Source organism: Ochlerotatus camptorhynchus, unplaced genomic scaffold (assembly GCF_037179485.1).
Source record: "Ochlerotatus camptorhynchus isolate MF236.1 unplaced genomic scaffold, CSIRO-AGI_Acam_v1.1 ptg000910l, whole genome shotgun sequence".
NCBI lineage: Eukaryota > Metazoa > Arthropoda > Insecta > Diptera > Culicidae > Ochlerotatus > Ochlerotatus camptorhynchus.
In genome coordinates, this window is record NW_027041361.1 from 47,185 (window position 1) to 75,155 (window position 27,971).

The window sequence follows — 27,971 nt, forward strand, 5'->3', positions numbered from 1 at the left end:
ATTTGACTTGTTAACAAAAGTTGTAGCTAATAACAAAACCTATAAAAGCTCTATACATCATTTTCCAGAACGCTGTTGAAAAAAAAAAAGTTAAAGGCAAATGAATGTAAATGAATGCACGAAATGAATGCAAATGATTTTCCATCCCTGGTGAGAGGTATCACGCTTACCACTACACCACCTGCGCCGCTATAAATTAGAATATGTTTTTACTGATTTTTTACTTATTCTGTATACCTTCATTCCTAGTGGGTTGTTCTTGGTTTTCTCCTTTACAGCGAATATTTATTCCAAACAGCTTTCGTGCGATTAATTTCGCCGTTTTTAGAACAAAATGTTCTAAGTAGCTTTCATACATTTTTGTAAGCTGTCAATGAAATAATAATGGTGATAAAAACTGTTAAGTTACATAAACTGAATGGAATTATCTGTACCCAGTAGATAAAGATACATGTACAACAGTTATGTCCGATTTTTATCTTTTAATTTATGATACTTACAATTACAAAGTAGACGACGCATGCACAAATTAAAGCAACGCTGCCGCATGATGCTAGAGCAACAGACATTAAAATGCCACCAATTACAATAGGGAATTTGTGGATACATGACACAATCATCGACGACAAAGCCGGTATAGGTAGGCAAACAATCCTGCAAACAGTGATAATAAAGGAACATCTTACGGGCTAATATTTGAATATTACATACTTGAGCAAGATTTTATGTACAAAGTTTCCACAAAAGACAATAGCTGCCCACAGTAATGCCGTTGATATCAACAGAATGGCTAAAGATGCTCCGTGAACAATAACGGATATCAATATGGGATAATCAAATTGTTCTGGTTGCGGCAAAACTTTGAACATCAAGACAAGCTTGATGAACACTCGAGATGCTGAAAAATAACAGAATGTTAATAACATCTATAAAATATATAGTGGACAGTGTGTGTATTATATAACCAAATATATCATATTAACAATATGATCCGTTCCTGCCTTTTCCATTTTTTTCCTCTGTTCGGGGCCAAACACCACTGCGACCAGTAATTTGATATAATATGGTAGTACACTGGAGTCGCTTTTTACGCGGGGGATACGTGCCGCGTAAAAAAACTAAAGAGATTTTGATTTTTCACATGCTTAAATATTTTTATAAATCGGATTTTGATGCCATTCGTTATTATAGCATGCTATGGTCCATATAGACATATTTTAAAAATTTCTGTATTTACACAAAAATTGTGATTTTTTTAAAAGTATGCCATTCGATTACCTATACAGTAGCCGTTCGCTAATTGGGGCACGACTGCACCCCAATTATCGAATGGCATTCGCTAATTGGGGGTGTCGACAAGTGTCAAAGTTGACCGGGGGGCGCTTGACTCGTTTGTTTTGGTTTTCAGTCTTTCGTCTGCTTAACTGATGCTGTGAGCAGCTGCTTGTTTTATGAATTAAATTGATTTTTTACAAAAAATATTTTGTTTTTCGTTATTTTTTATCAATCATTGAAAGACCCCCCAAAAAATATGACATCAAAACGTCAGCATGATTTTGACGGATGACTGCTTTTTAATTGGGTCGCGCCCCAATTAGCGAACCCCCAATTAAAAAGCGCCCCAACCAGAAAACCCCCAATTAGCGAACTTCCACTGTAGTTTGAAACGGATAATGTGATTGGAATCAAGTCGATAGGTCGTATTGTTGTCGAGAAAAATTGTTAAAAATGTACCGCGTAAATTGCGACTCAGCGGCACTAACCGTGTAAAAAAAAACCGTGTAAAAAAACCGCGTAAAAAAAACCGCGTAAAAAGCGACTCCAGTGTATATCCCTTCCCTAATAAAAAATAACCATAAAAGAGTTAGTTCGGGGTATCATCCAAACCATTTGTGGGATAGTTTACCCATCCGGGATACAGTTCGTTTATGGTATTTGTTTATTAGGGTTGTCCTTAGTTTAGTCAATGCCCGGGCAAAGTCCAGCATCAAAATGACAGCAAATCGAAATCAAGTTTTGATATCAACATCAAACTGAAATCATAATTTGATTTCGGTTTACGCAATTGACAAATTTTTGGCGAGAAAAAACCCTCGCGTGGGGAAAAACTCAAAAACTCAAATAATAGTGTCGTACAACGAGACCGATGCGACTTGACCGGCTCAGCGTGCGAGACGGAAAGATCAAGACCCTATTTAGAAGCACACGTTCCAAAATTTACATCAGTTTGATGATTATATATAATGTAGGGTAAGATGGGGGAAGATGGATCACGTGGCAAGATAGGTCAACTAGTACATTTATTAATTTATTTATTTGTCAAAATAAACAGTTTCAATGCATCCCTATGATGGTTTGCTTTTTTAAATAAGCATTGTAACTACATTGAGTCTGTTGATGTTGACAATAAAAAAAATCATGTAGATGACCCATTTTGCCATACACAGCAAAAAATTAATTTTAATATCACATCAAAGTGGATGCACTTGTGTAATATTACTAGCAAAAAAGGACAAAATTATCATCATTACAGTGCATGAACTGACATTACACTGCTTTTACTACATTTGTTTATTTTTGTGGCCATAAAAATTAAATGAGATTATTTCGACATGATTGAAGTGCATGCTCTTGGATGTAATATTAAAATTTATTTTTTGCTGTATACCTTACACTATAATAAACCAAATTTTATCAAAATTCATTCAAATCGTAATGATAGTTTGTATAGGTATTGTGTACTACATTGTTTGTCCCACTTGAGTTGGGTGTTATAATTTGTTTGTTTGTATTAAATTTTGTTATTACAATAATATAATTTGAATAAAATTAAAGTAATTATTTCCATTCGTTACCTGTTACGATGAAAAATGGAGTACTCCTGCTCAATGCTGTATGTAGTTTACCACATTTGAATCGTTTATTTTCAGGTGTTACAGACACTTGATGTTTAAGTGCTAGCAGCAAAATTGCTACACAGTGCGCTGGCATCCATTGACCAAACTGTTGAACAATTCTTGCCATCATTACACTGAGTGACTGTGAATAACTGCAAACAAAATATAAATCTGTAAGCTTGACGAACACATACACCTAATTACCCTCACCTTAACGAATAACGGCAACTGGGATTTAAATGCAAATCAACTCCAATTGGATTGGTGGAAGAGTTGACCTCATTTGGTCTATCATATGGGGTGTACACGTATATTACGCTATGATTTTTGTTGCTGTTAATGAATCGAAAACAAAACGTTATTGGCCAACGCAGGAAAAATTGATGGTTCAAAACAGCGTCTGTTGTCCATGTTAGAGGCCAGCTATCACAGTTCTAGTGCACAGGGGGTTTGGGCAGGCGCAACGGAATCCGCCCAGAAAATAAAAGTTGCAAATAACATAGAAGTAAATAAGGATTGGAACAATCGGCAAAGTCCCACGCGACGAAAAAAAAACTACAATCGTGAACTCGGATCAAAGAACTGCAAGTCAGGTTGTGATAAGTTAACCTACGACGAGCTTCAAGCCCACAACGGTATGATGTGCCAAGGCGTGATTGGGAGGCATCAACTCAATGTGAGTATGTACAAACTGAGAGTCTGTTTCATCAAATACGAGAAGCTCTACTTCAGCGGGACGGGAAAATTGACATCGGCGAAATGAACGCACAGGTAGGACGGGAGGCTATGTACAGATCGGTTATCGGGCCGAACAGCATACATGCTGTATCGAACGATCACGACCAACCATGCGTGAACTTCGCAGCCTCCCGTGGAAACGTGATCCAAAGTACCTTCTTCCCATGCAAAGATGTCCACAAAGCCACTTGGACCAACACATTGAACACCAATTCGATCACCTTCTAATCAACGATAAATTCTTCTCCGATATTACGTTCTGACCACTACCTACTATCAATACGTGCAGTATTCACCCGACCAAAGGCCACCCGAGCAAAGTTTGAGATCAAATTGAAATCTAAATTTGATGTTGTGATTTCGCTGATAATGATTGCTCAGGTTGCTGTCGTTTGGTCGTTTTAACGGTTAAAATATCAAAATTGAGAGCAAAAAAATCTTCCTGTGACATCACATAGAAAACTATTTCTGCTATCAGTGAGAGCAAACTGAAAACTAAATTTGATATCAATTTTTCCTGTTGATAACAAAACAAGTATTCAATTTGATGTTATGCTAAGGCAATAAAAACAAACCCGTAACAACATATTGTTGAAGAGCAAATGTACAGCAAAATGAAAACAAAATTTGGTATCAAATTTGTGAATTGCGAAACTGAAATCAAATTATGATTTCAGTTTGATGTTGATATCAAATCTTGATTTCAATTTGCTGTCATTTTGATGCTGGACTTTGCTCGGGCAGCATCAACATGACAGCAAATTGAAATAAAGTTTTGATATCAACATCAAACTGAAATCATAATTTGATTTCAGTTTCGCAATTGACAAATTTGATGCCAAAATTTGTTTTTATTTTGCTGTACATTTGCTCTTCAAAAATATGTTGTTGCGGGTTTGTTTTCATTGCCTTAGCATAACATCAAATTGAATACTTGTTTTGTTATCAACAGGAAAAAATGATATCAAATTGAGTTTTCCGTTTGCTCTCACTGATAGCAGAAATAGTTTTCAATGTGATGTGGCAATAAGATTTTTTGCTCTCATTTTTTATATTTTAACCGTTAAAACGACCAAAACGACAGCAACCTGTGTAATCATTATCAGCGAAATCACAACATCAAATTTAGATTTCCATTTGATCTCAGACTTTGCTCGGGCATGCACTCAAGGCGCCTCCCTTAGCTCCGTGTGTAAAAGCGCAGCTACAAAGCAAGACCATGCTGGAGGAGGTGGCTGGGTTTGATTCCCGGTGCGGTCTAGCAATTTTTCGGGTTTGAAAATGTCTCGACTTTCCTGGGCATAGAGTATGATTGTACTTGCTACATCATCCCTCACACTAAGTTGAGAGCACGCAATAAGCTAATATGCAGCGCAAAATGCGAAAAAGAAGTAGAAGATTCATTTAACTTTTATGTTACTTTTTTAACTCTTTATCATCTAAGTGTTGCTACATTGTTCCTGTCTTGGCAATTCAGTATTTTAAACAGGTTTTTTTTTAACCTGCATTTCAGTATAACATTTTACATCTTAAAACTAACACTTAATCTTATCTAAATATAAAGGGAATTAATCGTTGCAATTGAGGATTGCAACGATTTTTGCCTGAAATTATTAAATAATTATGGACATTTTTTCTGTACCAGGGAGGAAACTTCAAATCATCTTCAGAACTTTGTTCTGAATCCTTTGAAAAGCTTTTTTCCTGGTAGTGCAACAACAAGACCATATTGGCACAGCGTAAAGCATGGCCGGTCTAAATACTTGTTTATCATGCAAAGTTTGGATTTCCTATATGTATATTTATATATTTGTTACATTTGGCTTGAATGCCCTCAATGGGATCTTTAAAAGTTAATTTTTGGTCCAAGATATTTCACTTAATTTGACCAGGAAATTGGAACTCCGTTCATAGTGACTATGTGACTACTACTAGATTTCAAAAAGGAAGCTCTAAGCTTATGTGGAAATATTATAAGTTGTTTTGGAAGCGTTGGGAGAAATTTTCCATTTTTGTAGATAAAAAGAGAAAATATCTAAATTTTTCTGCAGTCTGCTGCAAATAACACGAAGACTTCTTCCTTTAGCGGAAATGCCTGTGTAATCAGCGAACAAAGATTTGTGGCAACCCTGAGGCAAATCAGGGATGTTAGAAGTGAAAATGTTATACAATATAAGCTCAAGAATGCTACCCTGAGGAACTTTAACTGCAGAGTTCTGTCAGTTAAATAATTTTGAACTAATTTCATAATATAGAATGGAAAATTAAACTTTTTCAATTTAGCAATCAATCGTTCATGCCAAACACTGTCGAATGCTTTTTTCTAGGTCTAGAAGAGCAACTCCAGTTGAGCAGCCTTTCAGATTTGTTCGAAAGAATTAAATTGGTAACTCTTAAGAGATGATGAAATCCAGCAAAATCATTGTGTGCATTTGTGCATTTTTACTGAACATTTTAGCTGATTTCATGGTACTTATTAACCTTTCTACAGCAGCTTTTCCGATGATATATGGTACAATTACACTTCAAAATGGTGCAAAGCGGTGCATACTAAGGAGCATTTTCAAACGCTTAATGTACAGTTTTCTCTATTTTAGGGAGCGTACTTTAAATATTTACTGAGCATTTTAAGATTTTTAACGTATTTTGATCAATCATTTAAGGAGCAACCCGATCTATTTTCAGGAGATTTTTTTTACTTATTAAGGATAATTTCATCTGTTTTATTGAGCAAAAGTAGGGCTGCCAATGGAAACATCTGTTAAATAATTTTGCTAAGACAAGGTATTCTCTGGGAGTTTTTTGATGAGGATATAGAAAATACCATCATCACCTGGAGCTTTCATATTTTGAAACTTTTTAGTTATAGATCTTGTTTCGTCCAAATCAGTCCCCCAGGAATCATCAAAATTATTTTTCCGAGAGAAAATATTCAGATAATCCCGAGCAACCTGATTTTCGATAGGACTAGTAAGACCCAAACTGAAATTATGGGAACTCTCGAATTGCTTAGCAAGTTTCTGAGCTTTTTCCGAACTTGTGATCAAAATTTTACCATCTTCTTTAAGCGCTGGAATTGGCTTTTGAGGTTTTTCAATTTTTTTTTGTGAGTTTCCAAAAGGGTTTGGAACTCGGGTCTAATTTAGAAATATTACTTTCAAAATTTTTGTTCCTCAGGGCAGAGAATCGCTTTTTAATTTGTTTTTGCAAATCCCGCCAGATAACTTTCATGGCTAGTCTACGGGGCTGTCCAGCTAGGTATCGAATTCTCCTCGGAGAAAACTGAGTTGAAAGAAAGATCTTCTAACGTTTTACCGGACAACGATTTGATCGGTTTTAGAGTATGGTAATTTTTCCTTCCAGTCGGCGGCTAAAACACATATCATGAAACTGGAACGTATCCAGTATCGTTGTCTTCGTATCGCGTTAGGATGCATGCACTCGACTCATACGATGAGTCTAGAAGTGTTGGCGGGTTCAAATTGTATGTAGAAAAATTTGATGTTTTCAAAGCTTTTCGTAAACACAAAACCTCCACATACTTCGAGAAATATTCAAAGCTTGAGGCAAAGCTGAAACAATTAATCAAAGCGAAAAAACGCGGTTATTAGCGCAATTTCATCGAGGGACTCTCACGAGAAACCTCAATGAACACCTTGTGGAGGGTGGCTCGCAACATGCGTAACCGCTCATCTTCTAATGAGAGTGAAGAATACTCCAACCGATGGATATTCGATTTCGCTAAAAAGGTCTGTCCGGACTCAGTTCCAGCACAACACATTCTTCGAGAAGCGTCTCCGAGCGGCAGCTCTCTGGATAGACTATTCACAATGCTGGAATTCTCTATGGCTCTTCTTTCATCGAACAACTCAATGCTGAAGAATTCGAGCGAGAAGATGTCCGCGTACATGCAAGTGGCCATGATTTTGCGGAGCCTTCCGAAGGCATTCGATGCTCTTACCACCGCATTGGAGAGCCATTCCGATCAGGAGCTGTCAATGGAGCTTGTGCAAGCAAAGCTCGTCGATTAAAGTGAAAAGCTGTACGGCGGGAAAGTTTAGGAAGAGCGTGTGCTGAAGGCGAATAACGAAGCAAAACGGGCAGGTTCTTTTGCGGTCAAGCCGGACTTAAGAGGCGTGACTTCAAGGAGTTCCTGGAACACCGGGGAAAACAACGATAAGAAGAAAAAGAAGCATAAGTTGAAGCAGGAAGAAAAAGTTAAACAAGTGCGCGAAAACGACACGAGATCGTTCACGTTCATGGTTCGTTTGCATAAAAGTCGTAACATTGCAAATTTCTGGTTGATCGACTCAGGTGCCACCTCGCACATGTGTAGCCACAAAAGTGCGTTCACTGAAATGGAACACGGTTCGCGTTCGAGTGTCATCGTCGCGGATAACAGTGAAATCGCGTAGAAGGCATCGGCGATTGCTTGATTAAGTGCGCGGGTGACAGTGGAGAGACAGTCGAACTCACACTGCGGGGTGTGCTGTATGTCCCCACTCTAGAGGGAAATATGATTTCGATTGGAAAGCTCGCGTCAAAAGGTGTCCGTACGGTATTTGACAACACCGGTTACAAACTCGTGTACGACAGTACAATAGTCGTGGTCGCGGATTTGTTTTCCTCTGTTCGAGACCTAACACCACTGCGACCAGTAATTTGATCTATTGTAGTATAGCCCGTGTCCTTAGTTTAGTGCATGTCGTATTACCAACCGGTGGAAACTAACGATTTTAAATTGGCTCACTACTTGGTTAATACTAGGGTTCTGATGCATGGTCATTACCGGTGTCATTCCTTATTTTTGTTGCTAACGAATCCAATTTTGACTTACATCAGGTAACTCTAAGACCAGAAGGTCCCGAAGAAACGAGTTCAACTTTTTGGCTCAGCTCTGGTACTATCTTCGGTCCCAAGCTAATCGATGCACCTCTCGAAGCATATGAAAATCCACGAACCCCTCACTTTATCTGTCAAACTGTCATAGCGAATCAAAACAAACATAGTGTAGTACTGGAATTTGTACTAGAATGGGGTCCTTTAATCGATTTGCTTAGGACTAATCGAGGGGCAGACCACTCATGTATTTTCGTTTCATCCAAACGTATTGGGGATACGTATTGATGCGTATTGATGAATTGAAATGAATTAATGCCATTTTGTGTAATAATTAGTATTTTACGTAATCGCGATTATTTATTTGTAGAATATGCACTAAACGTGTAACAATATTTACTCACATTTTTACGTTCTTTTCACTATTCATGCCGTGTTTGTTTACATTTGTGTATGAATGACATTTGCGAACTAAAGGCACCACCGAGCAATGAGCTGGATTACCGAGGTGAAGCAATCGGTTAAGTTGTGTGAGTAAAACCCCTGAACGATGCAAGCAATTATTGACGTCACTACTTGCGTTTACGTTGATTTTTTGGTTTACTAATACAACAATATTTCACGACCTGCTTCACCTCTCTCTGTACCTCATTGACCACCGAGGGCACCACGAAGCGAGCCACGAACCACGTCCTTTATAAAAGGTCCAGGCCAACAGACAATGTTTATCTTTTTACACGAAACAGCTCTTGGCAATCTCTGCAATTACGTCGGGCACCCGCAGTAGTTGAGTTCATGCCTGCTAGATATTTCTGTAGATCCGAATGGAGAACACGGTTACTGCTGCTGCCTCCGTTTTCTTCATTGGTACCTTCTCCTGTGGTTGAAGCAGTCACATGTGTAGCCTAGGGGGTAGCCGTTGCGGTTCCACTGGATTTGGATGAATCGGACAAATACCATAAACGAACAATAACCCTAATAGTCAAATGTTTCCACAACTGGTTTGGATAATACCCCAAACACGTCGTTGAGCAACAGATTGCGGCATCCGGTGGAACTGTGAATGCTGAAAGGCAAAATGGCTCGGCCATCGTTCCCGCAGGTTGCCGCGAAGACGTCGATATAATATAATATGGATATAATCCACAGTGATGTTTGCGGTCCAATGGAGGAGGCAACTCTAGGAGGATGCCGCTATTTCATGACCCTGATAGACGATCATAGCCGTTATGCCTACGTATATTTTTTGAAAAAGAAATCGGAGGTCGAGGACAGAATTTGCGAGTACGTAAGATCGGTAGAAAATCGAATAATCCGCTCCCATCAGGGCGGAGAGTATTCCAGCAAGGCTCTACGAAAAACCTACGCGAAGGAAGGGATAAAAGCGGAGTACACCGCAGCATACTCACCTCAACAGAAAGGGGTTTCTGAGCGAAAGAACGGGTCGTTAAGCGAAATGAGCCGGTGTATGCTTCTGGATGCAGGTATGCACAAACGGTTTTGGGCTGAGGCATTAAACACCGATTGCTACCTGCAGAACCGTTTGCCATCTGCGACCGTCGGTCTTACGCCATACGAGATTTGGTTTGGAAGAAAACCTGATTTGAATTACCTCCGATTATCCGTCAACGAAACGAAAGAAATTGGACGTCAAAGCTGTGAAAATGATATTCGTTGGCTACTCGGCCGAGCATAAAGTGAATAGGATGCTGAATACACGGACGGGAGAAATCCAAATCAGCCGGGATGTACGCTTTCTAGAGCTTAGTGATGGATCCAAGGATTAACTCCTAATTGATCAAAGGCTGGAGGAAAATTTGGAAGGTAGCGAGGAAATCGAGTGGACTCTTAATAAAGTAGCAACACAAGAAGAACAACCCCACGAGGTGGATGATACAAACTCCGAAGGTGATTTCTATGGCTGGGACGACGAAGATGACGGCTGCCCACGAGGTTTTTGGTACGATAACGACAACGACTGGCTTCGCGGACTGTGGAACGATGATGACGTAGGTGTTCCACATAAAGACTGCGTACCTTCATGGGCAGCTACAGGAGGAGATCTTCATGCGCCAGCCTCCGGGACATGAGAGTGGTAAGCCGAATGAAGTCTGACGGCTGAGACGCAGTATTTACGGGTTTAAGCAGGCAGCCCGTGTCTGGAACACGAAGATCGACGAGGTGCTGAAACACATGGGTTTTGACCAGTCAACGGCGGACCAGTCTCGTTATATACGCCAAAGGGTGGGTAAGTGCGTCTTTGTGCTTATTTATGTTGACGATGTTATTGTTATCTGTTACACTGAGGAGGAGTTCGCTGAGGTGGTCCAAGGACTGATACAGAACTTCATGATAAGCGTCATGGGCAACCTACGATTTTTCCTCGGAATACGTGTTCGCATTGATGATGGGCAGTACTGTATTGACTAGCAAGCCTATTTGGAATGAGTTCTGGAGCGATTCGGCATGCATGAGGCAAAGTCGTCTAAATACCCGATGGATCCCGGCTTCCTGAAACAAAAGGAGGAGAATGGTAGAAGGTTGGATTGGAGCATATCAAAGTCTAATTAGGGCTTTGTTATACGTCACAGAAGCAGAAGTGCGTGGCCTTATTTAGCACCGAGGCTAAATATATGGCCCTTGCGGAATGCCTGCAAGAGATAAAATGGATCCAGAAGTTAATGTTCAACGTTGGTGAGCACCTGGTTCTCCCGATCCTAGTTAATGAGGACAACCAGAGTTGCATTACATCGACTCATGCAGACCAAGCTGAACGCAAGGCAAAACATATCGACACGAAATACAACTTCGTCAAAGATATAGTTCGAGACGGCATCGTACAACTGACATATTGCCCCCGACCGAGCACATGGAAACTGATTTGCTGACGAAACCGTTACAAGCTGTGAAACTGCGACGCTGTTTAAGATCGTGATCGGTATTTAATCCGAGGAAAATACCGATTAGAGCATACTACCATTACTGTTGTTATTGTTGGTAGGCACGGTTGTATAACATTTCGCGGAAAGACCTATTCTGTGGAAGTACATTTCACCGAGTTCCATTTGGCGGAATAACCCGTTTCGCGGAATGTTTGATGACTGATTGACCGGAAGTATTTTTTTTATTTGATCTTAATAATGATCTAAGAAAATTATCCTTTTTTAAACATGAGCAGTTCTTTCGAGTTTTTCTGTATATTAGATATTTATCAGAACTATAGGAAACTTGTATGTTTCCCCAGAATGCCATTTCCCAGAATGCCATTTCCCAGAATGCTATTCCCCAGAATACCATTCCCCAGAAAAGATGATGAAATTAGTAATTTTCACTTTTCTTTTTTTTTTACTATTGATAATACACTATGTTTACTTTTATGGAACTATGTATTTATCAATTCCAAACCATTTTTTAGCTCTTTATAAGATGACAACCTTCAAGTTTTCGAGCACTTCATTCATCATTTAATAAGTCAAAGGGTCTATTATGCAATCCAATTCAACCAGTCGGAAATTGTTAAACCTTATCGAAGAATTGTTCGACCTAAGTTGAAGAATTTCTCGTGATGGATTAAAAAATCGGTGCATGGAACGTTGAACTACCGATTACCAATTTATAACATTATTCCACTCGTTATTATCCCAAATGGTCATTACCCCGAATCCCTTGCGAAAAGCTATTGATTATATATTTTCCTTATATATTAAAAGAAGGGAATATTCCCTTCTTTATCATACATCCAAAGAATTAATTATTTTCTCTTTTATATATTCAACGAAAGGAATATTCCCTTCTTTATCGTTTATCCAAAGAATTATTTATTTCCTTTTCTTATATTTTCGAAGAATATATATTTAACGAATTAATGATGTTCTCTTCTATATATTCAAAGAAGGGAATATTCCCATCTTTATCGTATATCCAAATAATTTCATTTTCATTTTTTCATTTTCAAGCACAGAAGGGGGTCATAGGGCCAAGTCACCAGCGAAAAATCGCTGTCCATACTGCACCAGGGTAGAGGTATAGATTTGGCATCACAGAATAATAACCACAGGGGTCAAATGAATCCTGTTTACGATACCGGATAGTAAGGAAAGCTGTTGAACATAGGGGATAGTCAGAGTAACAGCAATAATAATGAAAGTTAGGAAAATAAGCAGGTAGAGATGGTTGATTTGCAATGACTATCGACTCTGTTATATGGCCTACCGTATCAGATTCAAATTTAATGCCGTTTAATATTGCGCTTATTACTTTTATCTTTATTCTAAGCAATCTCCTTTCATACTTGTTTGTTTTAAAGTGAACTGGATGAAATGATTGTTTTATCAAAATTATGTTAAAGTTAACTACTATTCATATTTGCTAATTAATACCTAAATGCAATTTTTAATTTTATGAAGATAAGTTGCTCAGAATAGCAGCCTGTAATTCCGTACCAGAATCCGCCTCCAATTTAATGTCTTTTGTGGATTCGTAGTAGCAAAGTTGTGCTAAAAGCTAAATAGTTACCTAAAAATACTACCTAAATCGTTCACAATCAGAGCCGGGCCACTGATGAAAACCAAAACTACAACCCTGAAAAAACGAATCGATATTTTCGAAGGCGAACACAACCTATTCTTGCTAGTGATTCTGTCCAATTGTTAGGTATCCAAATTATAGTCATTCGTAAATTTATTATTGAATATATGGATGAATTATCTATTATTGAATAACTATTATTTACGATAATTACATGAAAGAAATAACATATAAACTACAAACAAAACGTGACTACTAAAATCTCAAAAAGATATTCTCACAAGTATATTTCACGCAACCAGGAATCTCAAAACCATTAGACGCTATAATGATACTCTGCACATGTTAGACACAAGAAAAGGCCAAAAAGCAAGCGTCCGACACACAAAACCCGCCAAATCCACTGGCAGTCACAATCAACGATTCTACGAATCGCGAGCGCTCACGAATCATAAAACCGCTGACTGCGACACTCTGAAAGCGAAATTGACAGGCTCTATGCGTCAAACACCCGCCCTCCAATCTCCTCCCGCATCCAACAACACAAACCTCCATTACAACATCTAACGAATTCAAAACTCCGAAAATCACTCATCTATAGAAAGTGAGTGGAAGCAACCCTACATGCAACTATTCTTCATGATACGCTTTGTCTGTCTATCTTTCTATTAGGCCTGTGGACATGTGTTAGTTTCGAAACTTCTAACCAAACTAGGAAAATTTTGAAATCACAAAAAAAATTCAAAGGTAATTACAAGCAAAATACATATTGATTATTTTACGCAAAACCGAGCAAGTAATATTAAATCTCTTGTGTTGTATGCTAATGCTAATTGACTGTAACAAAAATAATATGCTTAAATAAAATAAAATATTAATAAAATGATATGCAAAATTTACTAGAAGGTTATTACTTTATTGGTGAGAAGTTTCTAATAAGCCCTCCCAGTTCCTCTGTATACAGAACAAATCTGATACTATAATCAGAATTGCTCAGTCTGCATGAAGCAGCCGATTGCATCAAGGAAGTTCTATTAACAACCAAGAATTAATCGTTTGAGGTATACTGAAGCATTAAGAAGGTGATATGTGTCACTATGGGAAATCATCATCGTTGCAAATATAAAGAAATTAAACATAACCCTTTGCTTCAGTACCGTCAACCTCCATGTCCATGGGGAGGGATCTTCATCGTATATCCAAATAATTAATACTTTTTGTTATATTTTCAAAGAAGAGAATATTCACTTCTTTTTCATATTATTTACATATTTAAAGTAGGGAATATTCCATTCTTTATCGTATATCCAAAGAATTAATGATTTCCTTTTCTTAAATTTTCAAAGAACAGAATATTCCCATCTTTATTATATATTTAACGAATTAATGATGTTCTCTTTTATATATTCAAAGAAGGGAATATTCCCTTCTTTATTGTATACCAAAGAATTAATTATTTACTTCTGTTATATTTTCAAAGAAGGGAATATTTCCTTCTTTATCATATATTTAACGAATTAATTATGTTCTCTTTCATATATTAAAAGATGGGAATATTCCCTTCTTTATCGTATATCCAAAGAATTAATTATTTCCTTTTGTTATATTTTCAAAGCAGGGAATATTCCCTTCTTTATCATATATTTAACAAATTAATTATGTTCTCTTTCATATATTAAAAGAAGGGAATATTCCCTTCTTTATCGTATATCCAAAGAATTAATTATTTCCTTTTCTTAAATTTTCAAAGAAGGGAATATTCCCTTCTTTATCATATACTAGCTGAAAATGCCCGGTCTTGCTCGGGATTCAATATTAGCTTGAGTTTATGCGCCGATTTAAAAAAAAACATGCTATATTGTACGTAGCCCCCCCCCCCTATTATCTAAGGGGCTACCCCCTATGATTATCTCCTTATACCCCCACACTCGCCCCCACATGCCTAATTTGGTTTCATTTGCTTGATTAGTTCTCGAGTTATGCGGAAATTTCTGTTTCATTTGTATGGGAGCCCCCCCTTACAGAAGGGGGAGGGGTCTCGAACCATCATAAGAACCTTCCACGGCCCCAAAAACCCCTGTATACAAATTTTCACGCCAATCGGTTCAGTAGTTTCCGAGTCTATAAGGGTCAGACAGACAGACAGACAGAAATTCATTTTTAAGATAGATTTAACGAATTAATCCTATGTTCTCTTTCATATATTAAAAGAAGGGAATATTCCCTTCTTTATCGTATATCCAAAGAATTAATTATTTCCTTTTCTTATATTTTCAAAGAAAGGAAAACCCCTTGATCAATTAAGAAGTTTTTCTATTCTTTTTATATACGCGAAATATCTAATCTAATACATGGCATACTTTTCTGGGGAATGGTACAGTCTGGGGAATGGTGTATTCTGGGGAATGGTGTATTCTGGGGAATAGCATTCTGGGGAATGGCATTCTGGGGAATGGCTTTCGGGGGAATGTCATACAATCGAGTTTTCCTATACTCGTAATATTTAACACAATATGTGTATAAAAAGTAAGTCAGTTATGAAAACTAAATTCATTTCACGGAATTCCGCGAAATGGGGCCAAATGAGATTCCGTGAAATGGGTTTCCGCGAAATGTCGTACAATTCTTTTCCTGTACAATATACTTACTAATAATAAGAGTATTTTGTGAAACCGTCTGTCCATGGTACACTGATGTTTGCAACAACCGACGGAATATCTGAATTACACGAACGCATATCAATATATATAGCTAACGTTTGATAACTGTTTTCCATTCCTAGAAAAAAATACGATTACCTTTCATGTGCCATGTGTAGTAAAGTAAAGTGGACATATGTGTTGACATCGACTTACCATAAATGATAAGTTTGTAAAATGAGGCTCCCAGTGCTGTATCATCAAATAGCTTGAAGTTTCCAAATGCGTACCATTTGGGCATTTGTATGTCTATAACACGATCGCTATAATTATTGACATCTACACTTAATTTAAATGTTTTGTTTGTTTTTGGCAATTTGAGCAACAAGTGCGACCAGGATGGATTCTGCACTTTAATATCGTGGAGATTTATTTGCGCAATCCTGCGATCATTCTCGGTGGGTGGTAAAACTGTACTATAATTATACAGTGGCGTCGCAGTGGAACTAAAATAAAATATGTTTAGTATTGCGCATTCCACACCAAACTGGACTAATAAGCGCGTTTTCACTTATTAAAAAGTGTGATTAAAGTGCGAGCTTCCGTCTAATCGTCTTGGTGTCTTCGGTGCACTTATTTCTTATGATGCAAGCAATAAGTGCACCGAAGACACCAAACCAATTTGACGCAAAGGTGCACTTTTATCACACTTTTTGCATTTTTGGGGCAGTCCAGTTTCAGATGCAATCAGCAATATAAGGGTAGAGATCTAGGAAGGCATTAATGTTACTTACCAGTATCGCATATTTGCATTAATTTCAACTGCCGAGCATCCCAAAATCCAACTGTTTGTGTCCAAGTTTATGACTTCTGCCTTCATATACTGAAACATTAAATATAATTCATGAGAAAGACTGCTGATAATGTAGGGGAAAGGGCTCTGATTGTTCATTATAATCATAATTTTTATGTTTTCTTCAATGAACAAGATTAAAAAATTGTTATTAAGTATAACCTTATGCAAAATGGGTATCCCCCTACATACTTACACGATAAAGGGGATTTGAATTAAGTGGTATCATCTGCATACGTGTACGAGCCAATCCTGTGTCAAAAGTAAACTGGAAATTCCTCCGTATATCTTCTATCCAATCCTCAGAAATTACATCATTTTTTACCATTTTTTCAGAAGCCACAAAACTAGCACCCTGTAGAAAACCAATAAAGAATATAGTTGTAGATTACATGAAAATAACCGTTACCGCAATGAATTAAACAAACCTTGAAATGGATGAGCGCATTTCGTAGCCTTGTTTCTTTTTCGTCGATGAACTTGCTGGACGAACGTTTACTAGTGTCCAATATACTGTATAAGAAACGGTTCATCACCAACACAAACTGTAAGCACCAAACTGCGCATAGATGGTCTACAGATAGCCACACATCTGGGACATTGTAGGTCTAAAACAAGAGAAAAAAAATTGGTGGGGTGGTGTACAAGACACGACCGCAGGGTTGACGTAGACTACGTTAAGCTGTGTAGTAAAATTCTCGTGCATTTTTTCTAGATATTGATTTAAAATACAGTAGAAGTAACCTATGATTTCGGCCCTATGTACATATTTTGGATTTCCTACTTAGTAAAACTTGGTTAATTTCAGGAGCTCATAAAAATGCGAATACACATTTCATTTGGTTCCTAAATTACAATCAGATATGAGTAAGGCTTTCTTCAAGTGATTCATTGAAGCGTCCAACAATTACCGTCATGATGGCTGATATTCCCTATCACTTCAAGATTTCTACGACACAAATCTTGGACGGTTGTGACATCGCTCATGAAATTGAAACTCCTTGTGCACTGGACTGCAATAAACGTGAAGTTCCAGTTTCTTTGTTATAAGTTTTGTGAGAGCTGATATCTGTACCACAGACAAACAGACGTAACACTTTGAACAAGTTTTTCTTGAAAACATAGTATCTCAAAACATAAGACCTCAGTAACGACATCTCTCTGGCTTCTCGCGGAAAACAAGATTGCTCGCTAACTCGCAAACAATATTCCATAAAAGTTCTATAGAATGTATAGAAACGTCAAAGTGATCCGATGCCAGCGCTGCGGCGAGTAGTTCGCGGAACTGATAATATTCAAATCAACCGTTAAATGCGTAAACAAAGATACACAATGAAGAGTTACGTCTGTTTGTCTGTGTCTGTACGCTTGAAATTTTTCTATGGTAATGAGATTGATCCTCAGCGATTCAACTTCAAAACGCTAAAAATAAATGCACACACAAAAACGGAGTGCACAATTTTGCATCAATGGTATGCAACAATCCCTAAAATAAGTTCTCGGTACATCTTTTATCTACCGATTGAACAAATAAAAAAAAAACAAAGACTGTGTTCCATTTGGAAAATTTTCACTTAGGCTCTGAACCATTTGGCGAATTATTTTAAGGCTCTGAACCATTTGGTGGATTATTTTAACTTTTGGTTAAAATTTGACAGATGAAAAGTTATCGATTAACCCTGCTATCCGAGCATGGTTATTTCTGACAGACAAGAAGTTAAATTTTGACAACCGTGGCTCGAAAACCGGTCGATCGACAGCACGGGGATTTTCGAACATAGAAAATAACTTTCGAAATGTCACTTTTAACCACGAGTTAAATTTAACTCGGCAAATGGTTCACAGCCTTAGGCTCTGAACCATTTGGCGATTTTTTTTAACTTTGGTTAAAATTTGACACACGGAAAGTTATCAATGAACCCTGCTATCCGAGCTTGGTTATTTCTAACAGACAAGAAGTTAAATTATGACAACCGTGGGTCGAAAACCGGTCGATCGACAGCACGGGTATTTTCGAACATAGAAAATAACTTTCGAAATGTCACTTTTAACCACGAGTTAAATTTAACTCGGCAAATGGTTCACAGCCTTAGGCTGTGTTCCATTTGGGGAATTTTTACTTAAATTTGACAGATGGAAAATTTTCAAATAAACCTGCTATTCCAGCAGAATTATTTCTGACAGACAAGGAATCAATTTTGACAGACGCTTTCTCGAAAATCGGCCGATCAACAACAGAGGGATTTTCGAACATCTTAATTTATTTTCGAAGTGTCAAAGCTAAGTGAAAATTTTCCAAATGGAACACAGCCTTAGATTTGACCTCGGATTTGACACTTCGAAAATAAATTAAGATGTTCGAAAATCCCTCTGTTGTACATCGGCCGATTTTCGAGAAAGCGTCTGTCAAATTGATTCCTTGTCTGTCAGAAATAAGTCTGCTGGAATAGCAGGTTTATTTGAAAATTTTCCATCTGTCAAATTTAAGTAAAAATTCACCAAATGGAACACAGCCTTAATAACTTGAGCACAGACCCTTTCTTGTTGTGTTTGTCGTATTAGATGCTAGATACAAATTTCTTTTATCGATATGTGTGCTGAAAATACCTGGGCCGAGTGGATTCAAGGAGAAATAAGTCGACGAAGAGAATCTTGTCAGTGTTACTTAGGACCTAAAGCAATGTTCAACTTGAATTAATCATTTCGTCCGACCACTTTCCACAGAGATGGCGCTGTTCCGCTGGTAGAAAGTGATAAAAATCCCCATATAGAAATTGAGAGAGGTGGGAATAATTCGCTTTCGGTGCATATTCAGTTCAAAAAAAGTGAACGACAATCTAAAGAAATTAGTCAGAGACTTTGTCGTTCACTTTTTTCCCGGAAATTATTTTTAAACAAGCTACAACTAAAAAAACGATTTTTCCCCGTTTTACCTGCGTTACTACCAGTCCCCAGAGAGCCAACAAATTCAAATTTGAGAGAGAAAATTTGCTCTCACGACCTCAATCTCTCAACATGCCATGTATTTTGATGACACTCGATTTGTCATTTCCCTTTTACAGATTACAAAATAGAGTACCTGACACTACAAAACATGTCTGGTACCTCTTTATACGCATTTACTTTAACATTTGAAGTCCCTCCTTTTTTACATATTCTCCGCAAAAGATACTTTCTGCCCCGCCCCATTCATAAAAATTGGCGGGAAATTCTGTGAGGGGTGAGCTATTTTGTGTGCAGAATGTGTAAAAAAGGAGGGACTTCGAATATTAATCTAAATGGATATATAGAGGTACCATACATGTTTTGCACTGCAGTGTCCTCTGTGAACAATTAACGGAAAACAGATTGTGTGCAATTTCCGATACATGTCACTGCAAATAACAGCAGTGACATTTGATGGAATATGAATGCAGAAGCTTGACAAAATGATTAATTGTTTTGCTTAACTGTAAACAGAAAATCGATGAAGAGAATCGAACATAACAAGTAGGCCCTTTTGAACGCTCACTGTAAAATTTGAGAACCTAGCACTGAAAAAAACTCGACGGTAAATCTATTTATGCTAAGAGATAAGCATTGCAAGTCCCTCCTACTTGAAGAATTATGCAAAAAAACTAGGTTTGTATAAACCGTTCTATAGCATAATTTTCCAAGTAGGAGGAACTTTCATAGCTAATCTAAAAGCATAAATAGAGGTACCGTCTGATAATTTCAGTGCTTGGTACAGAAAACTGTAATATGTGTAGAAAAATCCTTTTTATCACCACAGAAACACCCCGTTCCCGTTTTCTTATGCAAAATAATGAATGTGCGTTCACAAAACGCACGAAATCTTTAAAAAAACCATGTTAAGATTTTTTTTAATTCAATCAATAGATTAAAGATGTACCGAGAATTAAATGGAAGGATTTCATGCTAAAATGTTCTGATCGCGAAATATTGACTATCAATACCGAAATTTCGCATAAATGTCCAACCCATTTTGTGTGGTGTGTGCTGCTGTCTTTCAGTGTTGCATAGGCATGGCAAATCATTTACATTCATTTACATTCATTTGCCTCTATCTTTTTTCATCAACAGAATTCCATGAGATGATGTATGAAGCTTTTGTAGGTTTTAATATTAGCTACAACCTTTTTGAATAACTCAAATCTTTATTTCTTATGCATGATGAACCGGGGCGAACAGAACTTACCTATGTTTTTCAGTGAATGTAAATTACATTCACTGAAAAATAGTAACAAGTTCTGCCCGTTCTAGTTCGTCATACGTAAGAGGTACAGATTTGAGTTATCGACAAAAGTTGTAGTTAATATCAAAACCTACAAAAGCTTCATATGCATTTCCAGCTCAAATCGTTAAAAAAAATGTCAATTTTGTCTCGACCCCTTCTGATTTGAATGAAACATTGCTCACGTGTTCGCCGCTACTAATGGTTGCATTTTTCATTTAAATGAGATTTTTTCCTCCAGAGTAACTTTTGAAAAGGGCGTATAAAAATGGATTAATTTTTTGGCAAAAATCATAACTTGAAAACAATTGATCTGATGAAAATGGCATATGAGAAAAAGTTTTAGGTAATTAAATTATCTTTGCGGAAAAAAATACACTGAAAAAAAATCTTCGTTAAATTAGTATTTAAAAAACGTAAAACGATTATTATCTCAAAACACCCCCCCCCCCTCTTCGACCTTTATATTTTTTTTTAAAGAAAATTGATGGAATACCCTTAAATTTCGTGAAAAGTGTATGCTGGTAACTTTCTTAAAAAGAAATCTATAATTTTTTAAATTTTTGTTGATTTTTACAAGTTGATGAAAATGCATATTTTTTAGTAAAATAATAATTTATTTGGATTCTACCCATAATTTTCGATAACTTTGCATTAAGAAACTTTTTTCCTAAGTCCAGCCGTTCTCAAGTTAATGCGAATTAAAAAAAATATAATTATAACAATTTTCAACATTTTAGGCCATGGTGGGCGTTGGCCAAATTTGGATTTTTCAGATATAGTCCTAAATAGGACCTAGATTATTTAATACTCTAGTAACCTCAAGTCCGTGCTCTGTCACAATTTTTCATTGTGATTAATCAACACTCAAATGGGTAAAATATCAAATTTGGGGTGAATTTGAAAGAAAGGGAACTTGGAGTGTAGAGCGCACTGCTCACTGGACGATTCTGAAGACTGGCCAAGTGAGTGGGGTATGGGTTTATTTGATTGAACGTCATTTCCAATGTATATATTGATACATTCAAACCATTGGCATTTGAGATAAGACAGAGATAGGATGCGGAGGGCCCGCTTAGGAGGAGCGTAACCCATGTTATGGTTTCCATTTATTAAATAGTTCAGATAGGCTGGAAATGACAGGTTCATAGTGAGAAAATGTACCATATGGGGCCCGTTCACTGATCAAAATCAGATTCACATCGTCAGACCCTGCCCAAGAATAAGGGGATTGAGGATGTCTTGTCAAGTTTTATTTTGAATTTGCGTTTTGCATTTAATACTCTAGTAAATCTAGCGTCCGTGCTCATTCACAACAGTGTTAGGTGTCAATACTCACTGGGTCATATGTCTTAGACCAGTTCCAGATTAGTTTGCTATTAATACCTTCTGCATCGCAGTTCGCGATAGATTACTGAATATGGGTTCTCTTTTCCGACCATAATAGTGTGAGCACAAACGAAGTGACAGACGACTTACTGGCGAAGAAATCCATTAAAATAATGTGGTTCACTGTAATAGAATTTTCTTGGAAGCTTGTGCCATCATCCACCAGATGGGTTAGTTTTTTTGTTTTGATTTGAACAAAGTTGATTTTGTGTACAATGATTCTTTGACAGTGTGCAAAGAGTGCGTATCATTTTGTCATTTTTTTATGCATTTCAGTTTTGAGTAGAGTGAAAGAGATAGAACCAAAATATTCTAGTACATTTGGTGAAAATGCTAGTTCAATCCAATAGTAGTGTTGCCATGTGGTACAATCCAGTAGTAGTGGTGTTGCCATGTGGTACACTGAAAAATTGCAATAGCAGGTTAGTCACCAAAGTTTTCGAGCCGCTCCGTCTGTCACTTCGTTTGTGGTGTGAGGGAAGGGGGTGAGTTAAACGTTGCGATATGAGAGCGAATAGAGGCAAATAAATAGGGAAGACAACACCATGACCAAAATAAGTAACCAATATATGCGGCTCACACTTAACTTGTTCTATTTCTTTCTTTCTTTCTTCCTATAATGTACTAATATTAACTGCCTGAGGACAAATGGGAACACGACCAGAAGTTCAATAGCAGAAAATTCGAACAAGAAAAGAAGAATTCAACTTGCACCGGCAAGAGGAAGCAGACAGAAAGGATCATGCCGGTTGGAGACAGCCAATGTATACTGGACGAAGCTTGTATCTAGGTTTTCCGTCGTTTAGGTCGTATGTGCAGGAAACCGTAAGTAGGATAAGAATCGTAAAAGGTGTGTGCTTGCTTGATAAGATCCTAACTTAACTTTAAATACACGGTAGGAATCGAATATCCATTTATGATTAAGGTTTTGCCCATTTTTCAGTGGGAGTGGCAATACTCATTGATGAGTGATTTATCGTACCCATTTATTAGTAACTGTTAGCAGCTAATGATTAATTGATTTACCTATTTTAGAATTACCTATACTTCACATCAGAACCTCATTTCCTTCAATTACTACTCCGTCGCAGCACACACCTTATATGGATCGCTAACCTTTATTTAGTTTCAGCATTTTCGACATTATAATCAAAAGGTGAGTTTTAAAAGTATAATTACCATGCATATAGATAAGTTAATGTACCAGAACCTGGACGGACACGAGCCTACCCAGGGGAGGACCCGGATACGACCACCCATGTGTGTCTAGAGTATCGCACGAGCTGACGAGTGCAACGGGAAGGACAGTAGGTGTATAGACTAGGGGGTTGGTCCCTAGATAAGCCTTCTTAGCGGAAGGCACAGCCTATGCACTGAACAACTACAATTACAACAATTTTCAACATTTTAGGCCATTTTCAAATGTTTGTCGAGATGTCCAGCAACGAGATTTTTTTTTCATGATTGTATATTAAAAAACAAACAATTCATTCTCAGATATGGTAGCTGTCAGACTTATCCGTTTCTATCTAGAGGCAGCGGAAGAGAAGCACGTTGATGTGGTCAAATGAAAGATTTGTTGAGATAAGAAACAGTATATATTTATTATTTTATTTTACAACTCATATTATTTGAATACATTGAATAATTTGGGTGTATCGTTTGAATTAGAGAATATTTTTACTGCAATTTGGTTGTTTGAAACTGGAATATAGCAATGATATTTTTGAGTTCCAGGAATTGGTTTCACTTTCTTAAAAATTGGATCAAATTCCGTGTCAGCCTTTTTGTATTCTTCCGTAGATACAGTATGCAAAAAAAGTTTATCCACCTCCCTACCAATTAACATTTATTTTTGTTTTTCTGTTGAAAATCAGTTTAATTTGATGAGTGTTCCGCCATGATTTATCAATTTATGTTTATTTATCACATTGCCATAGAAAATACGGCGTTTATATCTTTTCTTGAGATTTCATGTGATAAACTATGAAAAATGGTAAAAAATTACGCAAAAAAAGTTTATCCACCCCGAAACAAATACTATGATTTAAGCGAGGGGGGCGACACATCTAAATCTCAAGTCTAGATGCTCAACAAATCTCACACTAGGGAATCAATCTTCGAAAAATCTTCTTTCATTTCTCGCATCTACTTGCATCGCGCATCATCTTTTTGCAGGAAATCTTCAGAATCGTCGTCAATCTTCTTTCTATCTACTCAGCGTGCTCTCAGCTAGCCACAGCAAAACACAATCTTTCCTGCATCGTAGATAGAGTCGTCCCCCTCGGATTTAAGTGTGTTTTACTAAGTTTTAGTGTGTATTCTGTAACTTTATCGAATGTAAACATTGTGTCTATCTGTCATTTAGTGCTCTTGAAGTTTTCGTGCTCAAAATTTCAGTTTTGTGTTCAAAATTGGAAGTTATTTGTTTCAAAATGCCTAAAAAAGATCAAATTTCGATCAGAATCCGAAATTTGATTATTGAACATCACAAAACTCGCAAAAGCTACCGTGATATTGCCGATATTGTCCAGATTCACAAAGATACGGTCGCTAGAATTGTGCAGATGTACAAAAAGCGTGGTTCTATCTCACCAGCTAAGCGATCGGGCGTCCTTCAAAGACAACTGGCCGAATTGACAGAGCTATCGTGAAGAAGGCGGAGCTGGACCGGGGACTATGAGCTCCAAAATTTGCGAAACAGATTGAAAGCGAGTTTTCCATTTAACTGACATCACAATCCGTACGAAATCGTCTTCATAAGAAAAGTCTTAAGGGCAGAGTAGCTCTTAAGAAGCCATGGTTTTCCGCAAAAAATTTAAAAAAAAAGATTGAAGTGGGCCCATGACCACATTTCATGGACTAGTGATGATTGGAATAACGTGATCTGGTCAGACGAGACGAAAGTAATGCTATTTGGGTCACCATTGATACCATCAGACCCAAATAGCATTACTTTCGTCTCATCATGTTCCATGAAATGTGGTCCTGAGCCCACCTCAATCTTTTTTTAAAATTTTATGCGGACAACCATGGCTTCTTAAGAGCTACTCTGCCCTTATGACTTTTCTTATGAAGACGATTTCGTACGGATTGTGATGTCAGTTGAATGGAAAACTCGCTTTCAATCTGTTTCGCAATTTTTGGAGCTCATAGTCCCCGGTCCAGCTCCGCCTTCTTCACGATAGCTCTGTCAATTCGGCCAGTTGTCTTTGAAGGACGCCCCGATCGCTTAGCTGGTGAGATAGAACCACGTTTTTTGTACATCTGCATAATTTGAGCGACCGTATCTTTGTGAATCTGAAAAATATCAGCAATATCATGGTAGCTTTTGCGAGTTTTGTGATGTTCAATAATAAAATTTCGGAAACTGATCGAAATTTGGTCTTTGTTGGGCATTTTGAAACAAATAACTTCCAATTTTGAACACAAAACTGAAATTTTGAACACGAAAACTTTCAGAGCACTAAATGACAGATAGACACAATGTTTACATTCGATAAAGTTGCAGAATACACACTAAAACTCTGTAAAACACACTTAAATCATAGTATCCGTTTGGGGGTGGATAAACTTTTTTTGCGTAATTTTTTACCATTTTTCATAATTTATCACATGAAATCTCAAGGAAAGATATAATCGCCGTATTTTCAATGACAATGTGATAAATAAATATAAATTGATAAATCATGGAGGAACACTCATAAAATTAAACAGATTTTCACCAGAAAAACAAAAAAAAATGTTAATTGGTAGGGGGTGGATAAACTTTTTTTGCATACTGTACATAACAAAATGACATTTTTGTTTGAAGATCTTCTTTACGACTATTTGCCCAGTCGTACAGTTGTTTAGGTTTCGTTATAGCACAAACGAAGTGACAGACGGAGCGGCTCAAAAACTTTGGTGACTAACCTGCTATTGCAATTTTTCAGTGTACCACATGGCAACACCACTACTACTGGATTGTACCACATGGCAACACTACTACTGGATTGTACTAGCATTTTCACCAAATGTATTAGAATGTTTTGTTTCCATCTCTTTCACTCTACTCAAAACTGAAATGCATAAAAGAATCATTGTACACAAAATCAACTTTGTTCAAATCAGAACAAAAAAACTAACCCATCTGGTGGATGATGGCACAGGCTTCCAAGAAAATTCTATTACAGTGAACCACATTATTTAAATGGATTTCTTCGCCAGTTAGTCGTCTGTCACTTCGTTTGTGGTTATAGGGTGCTCGTGTTGCTTATCTAAAATGGCAACCAGTCTCTTAAGGGTACCGCCAATCGCATCACAAGGACCTTTGCCGTGTGAAGTTGCAAAAATATGCCATTCAATTTCTACATTATGCTTATTAAATTTTTTATGTTTTTGTATTGTGATACTGCTCCATCAGACATAAAAATACACTTTTGGACTGTTATTTGCGACTTTAAAAATTCTAATAATTTTGAGATAAACAACTGAACTGCTACTGTGTCATGCTTTGAAATGTCCGAAATAACCACAAAACTTAAATGGTTTAGTGTACCATTATCATTAAAATAAACGACAAATGGATGAATTGTACATTGAGAATTATTCCAATGATAGCTTTGAACCTCATCTTGCAGAACAAATGTGTAGTTTTCAGAAAAGTCGCAAATAACAACGACTTCGCCATCTTCTAGTGTTTGTTTTTTTGTTTTTAAGAATTCTGCCTGCTTATTTAAAAAAAAATCGTGATACATTAATTTGTCTAACTTTTCCGTAAAGAAAAATGAAAAATCTTCAGAAGGCAAAGTATTCAACTCAATATTACACCTATCTGTCGTAGTCCACTGTTCAAATGACACTTCTAATATTTGTTTCTCTTCCAATATTTCTAATAATTTTGTTTCGGATAATGACGTATCGTAACAATTCATGCACGTTCGAAAATGGCAAAAGTCTGTTCTAGATTGTAAATCGCAAAGAAGTTGTTCCATATAGATAGTGCGATCACACAATATGCGATCTTTTTTCATGCTGTTCAACATTAGATTACCATTTTCGTGAATCGTACATACACAAACATTATGAGATCCTGATTTACTAAGAAGTTTACAATTTTTTGGCCGTAAGGCTGCAAATGAGCTAAAGCTAATATTGATATCTTTATGGGTTTCCGTAAAATGCAAGTATGTTTCTTTGAGCGACATTGTTAGTAGACGTTTTTGTATTACCTGGCGTACACCACCCGTCACTACAGAGACATAATCTCTTGGCCCGGCATAACTCTGCTTATATCGTCATCTTCGTAGAATTTCACAACTGTATCTACTAACTCTGCTCTCAGTCCATGTCCTGCTTTGGAACGAAGGGAACATAATATTCCATCTTCGTCGACCAAATCTTTTACCTGGGAAGAAAGAAAATGAAAATTATTTTTAATTTTTCCTTTATGGTGTTTAAAAAAATATAAATCTTACCTGTGCTGCAGTATATCTGTTGACACCGAATTCATCCATGATTCTTTGTACAGGCCAAGATTTCGGTAATACGGATAATACTTGTGTCTTTTCTTCTCGAGTGCATTCCGGATCTACGTATTTTTCCTTTAGTTGGCTCATCATTTCATCGTAATCCTTAGCCTTGGCGTTGAGGATTCCTTGGTCATCATCTTCCGAAAGATCGAATATGTGTCGCTTAACCCCATCCATGATTTCTTTGGTTTTCTGTTGAGGATAACACGCGCTTCTCAGCCTCTTTGTCGTAATCGGTGATACATGGATACCCATGATGCCTTGGTTGAATGTCTCAATATTATGGGACAAACAGATTCTATTAACAACAGAATCTGCTGAAGTCGATGAAGCCAGAGACGT

The 27,971-nt window shown here is 37.2% G+C and overlaps 1 protein-coding gene across 1 annotated transcript in view; it reads right to left on the reverse strand.

Annotated features, from left to right (window-relative positions):
• PGAP1 (GPI inositol-deacylase) overlaps positions 1–27,951 on the reverse strand; it is a 33,699-nt gene extending 5,748 nt beyond the window's left edge. The window contains exons 1-11 of the mRNA XM_065238714.1: positions 27,330–27,951; positions 16,922–17,101; positions 16,690–16,848; positions 16,435–16,523; positions 15,857–16,146; positions 15,650–15,779; positions 3,108–3,230; positions 2,856–3,049; positions 712–898; positions 501–654; positions 238–367 (exon numbers count right to left, since the gene is read on the reverse strand). Of these exons, the coding sequence (XP_065094786.1) occupies positions 238–367; positions 501–654; positions 712–898; positions 2,856–3,049; positions 3,108–3,230; positions 15,650–15,779; positions 15,857–16,146; positions 16,435–16,523; positions 16,690–16,848; positions 16,922–17,026 (1,561 nt within the window). The 5' untranslated portion in view covers positions 17,027–17,101; positions 27,330–27,951. The remainder of the gene's footprint in view (positions 1–237; positions 368–500; positions 655–711; positions 899–2,855; positions 3,050–3,107; positions 3,231–15,649; positions 15,780–15,856; positions 16,147–16,434; positions 16,524–16,689; positions 16,849–16,921; positions 17,102–27,329) is intronic.
• Positions 27,952–27,971: the final 20 nt, after the last annotated feature.